The 6,000-nt window shown below is 38.9% G+C and overlaps 1 protein-coding gene across 2 annotated transcripts; it reads left to right on the forward strand.

Moving 5' to 3' along the window:
* Nucleotides 1-553: 553 nt before the first annotated feature.
* On the forward strand, nt 554-5,420 carry LOC109635147 (SUN domain-containing protein 1-like). Of its 2 annotated transcripts, XM_020096105.2 has the most exons (13): nt 554-715; nt 864-972; nt 1,106-1,212; nt 1,446-1,664; nt 1,748-1,807; nt 2,421-2,492; nt 2,622-2,749; nt 3,221-3,304; nt 3,419-3,503; nt 3,696-3,766; nt 3,902-4,075; nt 4,214-4,303; nt 4,534-5,420. In XM_020096105.2, exons 2-13 carry the CDS (start codon nt 866-868, stop codon nt 4,648-4,650), a joined length of 1,314 nt encoding a protein of 437 aa, XP_019951664.2. In that variant the 5' UTR covers nt 554-715; nt 864-865; the 3' UTR covers nt 4,651-5,420. The 2 variants fall into 2 exon arrangements, with proteins under 2 accessions (XP_019951664.2, XP_069383462.1); XM_069527361.1 differs by lacking the exon at nt 554-715 and having other exon boundaries at nt 946-972; nt 1,427-1,664.
* Nucleotides 5,421-6,000: the final 580 nt, after the last annotated feature.

The raw sequence follows: 6,000 nt of genomic DNA on the forward strand, positions 1-6,000 counted from the left end.
AGTTTTAGGTATTTCAGATGTTTAGATACCATCCATGTGACTGGTCCATCATACATTGCAGCTGGACAATGAGCCCAAATATACACCAACAAGAGCCAACTGCAGTGACAAGAAAAACAGTACTGCAACAAATGTTAATGGGCCAACATAGCCCCAATATCAACACCATGAAAACAGTGTGGGATTACATGCAGACACAGAAGACAGTGAGAAGGCCTGAGTCCAGAGTTCTGTGGCAAGTTTTACTAGATACTTGAAGAAGAAATGTATTTGCAATTTGCAAGAGTGTACCAAAGAGAAGATGTGCTGTTTTGAGGTTAACACAGCTAACATTAATTGGAATTTGTTGTGAATGCTGATCAACCATTCAACTGACTAAAACATCAATAGGACCATTCAAACACTCACCTTGTTCAGGACATTTATAGGGGTTCAGTGACATCATCACATCCCTTTGATCTTGGCAGTGTGCTATCATCACATTTCTATGATGACTTTATTGCCTTTATAGAAATACATTTCCACAGCTTATTATTCAAAGCAAACTTAAGCAAGTTTAATCAAGGATCATCATAAGTTTATGCAGCAGAGTATTTCTACAGGTTTAGTATTCAAAGCGAATTTTAAGCAAGTTTTCTGAAGGACTATTACAAGTTTCCAGCTTCATCAGCTACATATTTATAGCGCACTTGATTCAGCAAAGCATAGTCAGCAGGTCAGTATTCATTCACTCTGCATTTTCATCAGAAGATGCATTTTCATTATGGATGAAATAGTTTAAAGTTTGCTATTGACTGGGGTTGGTTTAAAAGGGTGTGTAAAACTTGGTGATAAGTCATATCTTGTTTCTTTCCTTCTTTCAGTCATGGCTCGTCAGAGTGCCCGCCTTTTAGCCAGTGGCTACTACGAAAGAGATGACATATCAAACTTAAGTTGTCTGGCAAATGTATCCTACCATGAGAAGCCTGTCAAGTACGTAACACTATGCATGTGTCTCAAGCTTGAATTTAGCAAGTCTGATTTGCAGACTAACATTAAACAATCATTTGTCTATTCTCTAATGCCAATTTCTTCAACTGTGCGTGTGTGTGTTCAATTTGGAAAGGGTTTTCAAGAAGAGGGAAGGGAACCGCTCCAAAAAGTCCCCTAAGGCCGATTGTGCTACTAAACCAATCAGCTATGAGCCACCCATACCTGCAGCCCAGTCTAATGGTAAGATAAATTGCATAGTGCACAGTGTTCATTGTAGTTATTTTCTAGATTTAAAAAGGGACAATTTCCAACAAAGTATTGTCTAGTTCAGTCTAGTATATAGTTCAACCAGATTTTCTTTGTACTTTTTTTGTAATTAATATAATTGAAGAGGTAAATGTATCTTGTTATTCACATGAAGAAAGTCACACAAAAAAAATAATTGTTTAACAAGTTTTTCTCTGTCTATCAAGTCAATCCTCCTGCATTGGTATCATATGACACCATGCAATTGAACTCAAGGTACTTGTGGGCTGAGGGCAAGCCCATCAGGCCAACCATCAGGCCAACCATCAGGCCACCTATCGTCAATACCTGCTCTAGCAGGATTACCAACAGTCCCAGCATAATGAGTTCAGCTCAAAGTTCTGGATACATGAGCAAAATCAGCAGTGCCTACTTTTCTCTGATGGGTTTGTATCAAACTTATTCGATATAATATAATATAACACGATACAATATATTATGACATCATAATCTGATATTTTTTTTGCAGTCTCACTCTTATTGATGGCTGCCACAGTTAAGTCAAGGATAATGCATCTGGGAGCATTAGGTAAGTTGACGGTGCATATGTTTAAGTTTGGCTTTGGGTTAACTTGATGTGTGCTTCAAGCTCATGCTTGTTTTAATGGCATTGTTAAAGGTTTGGTGTGTACATATTTTTGACATCTAGAAGTGAAGTTGCATGTTGCAGCTGAATACCCCTCACCTCACCCTTCCCTTCCAAACATGAAAGAGAACCTGTGGTAGCCTTCAGTTGTGATAAAAACTCAAAAGGTGTTTAGTTTGTCCAGTCTGGACTACTGTACAAAACATAGCAGCCTCCGTAGAGAGGACCCACTCTACCGAGTAAATATAAAGTTTAACTATAAACGGCCCATTTTAGGGTAAAGAAAAACAGTGAAAACAATTTGTACAGTTTAGATCAAACACACTACTAAAAACATTGCTGGGATTATTTTATATTCACTTTCTGTAAATAGATCCCTTTCACCTAAATCTTAGATACTGGACCTGTAAGTAGATTTGTGTGGGGTGTGCTCACATTGCCACATGTTTACATAAACAACTTTTACTTGACATAGATTTGTGTTTTCACAATCACTGCATGACTTGGCCCTAGATGTTTAAAACATAAAATCCACTTTTTTTTCTTGTCCTTACAGTTAACAATTCAGTCAGCAGTCAAACAAAGAAGGCTTGTGGTCTGCTTCTCCTCCTCGTCCTCATATTTCTATGTAAGTGACATTGACATTTTACAAGATTCAAATTTGTAGGGCATTTGGCAAATTTTCACATTGAGTAGACTACTCAATGTTCTCTCAGATCTTTGGAGTTCTAAGAACTGTGCCTCCTGTTTTCTCCAGGTGTTTGGTTACTCTTTCCCTTGTTGACCCCTTTCGTCTCCAACACAAGTTTCAAACAGACAGAGAGTCGACCTCTTATTCCTGACATGACTCTTCAACCCAACACCATTCCTCATGCTGCTGTGGAGGTAGGACTCAACTGCAGATCCCCTGTCCTAAACTTTTTCGTATATTCTTGAACAATATGGTAGGGCTCTAGTAGAATAGTCCCTAATCCAGACATGAGACTTTGACAGACTCAAAACAATGAAAGTGCATTTCCAAACTTATACAAATATTCTTAGTGAAACATAATCCCTGTATCTTCTGTATATTTTGACAAGTGCACACCACTGTCAGTACTGAACAATTCTGCAACTTGTTACACCAAAATATTTAATTTCCAAAAGGTCTTTGGTTAAAGTTAAATATGATATGATTAAATATGTTAGATGACTGGAAGCTGTGGAGATTAAGAATGAAGAGGTAACACTACTGTTAGAGATGTCTGACACACACATGCCCTAATCTTTAGTTCTTGTTCACTTCAAACTTGCTGTCGTGTTTCCTTGAGATGGTGTGACTGAAATGTGACTTCATCTTTCTTTTTGCTTTATCAGTTGTCTCCTTTAGCTCCTGTCAATGACCCTCTAACCCCAGAGCTCCAACAGGCCATGGGAAAGTGGCTCAGTCACTACATCAAGGTAGGTGGAGAGATACTCTAGATCATCTCCAAGACTACTTATGGTGTCTAGATGTGTCTGCATTTTAACAAATGTCAATAAGAAATAATTATGTACTATGTGAATGTCTATTAGGAGCATGATGTATTCAGGTTTGATGAAAAAGGAAGTAGACCTCCTATGGCTGACAAAATGGCTGACTTTGCCCTCAAGACTCAAGGTCAGGAATATCTCCATCTCACTGTTACTTGTCTTAAGTGAATGATACTGCATTAGAGATTTAGTCATTACCATCACAAATCAGTTATAATCACCACTTCTATTAGCTCAGTATGACCATTCTTGTACCATTCTTGGAGAATGATGACTCAGCATTCATACAAATTACCCATTTTCTTGTTTCTGTTTGTAGGTGCCAGGGTGATAGCTTCCAGGTCTTCAAAGTCATATCATGGTAGTAGGAGCCCACTGACTGTTATTGAGGTATAATGAATGATCACCTTCCTCCCTGTTTTCTTTGTATCATCTGTGGGGTTGGGTATTGTTCACTGCAAGTTGGTGACAATTAGTTTCATGTGAGGAAATATTATTTCCTAATTGCATCACCTCTATCCCCAGGGTCACACACCACTGCACGCAGGGAACTGTTGGGCATTCCCTGGTGCCCAGGGAACTCTTGCCATCTCTCTCTCTCACCCTGTGAGGATCAAGCATGTGACAGTGGACCACTTGCCACGTTGCAACTCACCCACTGGCAAGATCAACTCTGCGCCCAAAGACTTTAAAGTCTATGTGAGTGCTCTCAATACTGTTAGTTATCACCCATTATATGAGGCACTGCAGAGGTCCTATCACTCTGTGCTTAAACCTTAGAGAAAAAAGTGAGTCACATATAATAGTCGCCACTCTAATGTATAATTTCTCTCCCAGGGAATGAAAGACACCTTAGACAACTTAACTCTTCTTGGAGCATTCACCTACAAAGACAATGGCGAGTCAACGCAGACGTTTCAGCTGCCTGTAAGTTAAAATAATCAAATCTAAACAGACAATGAAACCATGATATTTAGAAAAAGGTAGAACGTGACCTAGCTTCTAGGCCTGAACCTAGTACATGGCTTGCTCTTGAATGTTAGAACGCAGTAGTGTTTACATCTGATGATTCTATTTCTGTATCCCACTCTAAATTTGAATATCTGTCTTTCTTGTTTCCCTCCATTCTCCTCTTTTTCCCTGTGCCCTGACACCAGAACCCTACTGATGACCTCTACCATTCTTTGGAGATGCATGTCCTCAGTAACTGGGGACAAGCTGAATATACATGTCTTTACCGCTTCCGTGTCCATGGAGAGATCGACTCCACATGAAATAAACTGACAACATCGAGACAACCACTAATGGCTACGAAAGCAATTAAAGCAAAAATACCCCCCGAGTTGGCAAGAATGGGGGGGGAAACGACTCACTAACAGAGCACACGGCTAATGACCCTGGAATGGAAAAGCATTGATCAGTGCTTTGTGAGAAGTCTATCAAGTCTGTCAGGGAAAGTCCAGTGACTGGACTTGTCCAAAAGTTTGCAGGACATCGGCCCCCCTCTATCTGTGGAAGTTAACTCAAGCACAGAGGTGGTTGCAGAAGAAAGTATATTGCCCACTCAGCCAGGAAAACCAACTATGGAGAAGAAACCTTTACAAACCAAATCAAAGGTGAACTGGTCTGGAGCTTCAGAAAAAGCAAAATGGGAGGCCATCAATGCACACCTATAGTTGTATCCTTGAAAGAAAAAGGGAACAGTTGGGACATTATGTCCCTAACACCCACTGGTGCCCACAAACACCTGCTAAGATCTACTGGTAGTTGGTAACTTAAATTGTGCAGAAAACCTTCAAACATACAAGGGATATTCACCATCTGGTCCTATATTCTAAAAAAAGTGAATCAATCCAAAGGTTGGGAGGAACCGACAAAACTAGTAGCAACTACTTTAAGTTACTTAAGTAACATGATGCTTACACATCATTGCACAATATTAATAATATAGTAATGCTCACAAAAAGACTTTGAATGCTTTTTTACATGGATTACCAAATGATCTGAAGCTGGATAAAAGAAATAAACTCTTTCTTTTCAGTTATCTTCTCGTTTTAATATTATTCATACACTATATCTTTTTCTACCCAAAGTAATGAAAGTGTTGTTTTGGTTTGTTTCTGGTATTTTATTGTGCAATTCTTAGACTAAGCATGAAGCCAATGTGATTTTTCTGTTCCTTCCTCCATTAAATACCAAACTTAAAATGGAGAGTATTGTGGTGTCTTAAAATAATCTACCTTGATAGATGCTTATGAATAATACACTAAGATTCAGCCTTATTATGAATAATGTATGACTTTCTCCAACGAGAAATGTATAGAAGCACAGGAGATGAATTGTTCCTGCCTAGAATCTGGAGGGAGAACTATTCTAAATAATATCAACAGCACACAAGAATACTGACATCAGATTTTACAGAACAAACAAGACTGTATATTTTACTGTCGGTGTCACACATTTTCTAGCATTTGGAGCATTAACTATTCAGCCTCGGTATCAGGGGAGTAAGCAAGCATTCAAGTCGCTGGGGTACCATCCATGGTTGCCAATCCAGGATACTTTTAGACATAGTAATGAGTCTCAATTGGTTATCATCAATTATAACACTGGTTTTGAAAAAA

Source organism: Paralichthys olivaceus, chromosome 6, assembly GCF_024713975.1.
Source record: "Paralichthys olivaceus isolate ysfri-2021 chromosome 6, ASM2471397v2, whole genome shotgun sequence".
Taxonomy (NCBI): Eukaryota; Metazoa; Chordata; class Actinopteri; order Pleuronectiformes; family Paralichthyidae; genus Paralichthys; species Paralichthys olivaceus.

Excerpts from the sequence above, each read along its gene's own strand:
- LOC109635147 (XM_020096105.2), top strand. The coding sequence starts at position 866 with ATGGCTCGTCAGAGTGCCCGCCTTTTAGCCAGTGGCTACTACGAAAGA. Across the intron at positions 4,076-4,213 it reads CCAAAGACTTTAAAGTCTAT|GGAATGAAAGACACCTTAGA; the intron begins GTGAGTGCTCTC and ends TTTCTCTCCCAG. Across the intron at positions 4,304-4,533 it reads CGCAGACGTTTCAGCTGCCT|AACCCTACTGATGACCTCTA; the intron begins GTAAGTTAAAAT and ends CCCTGACACCAG.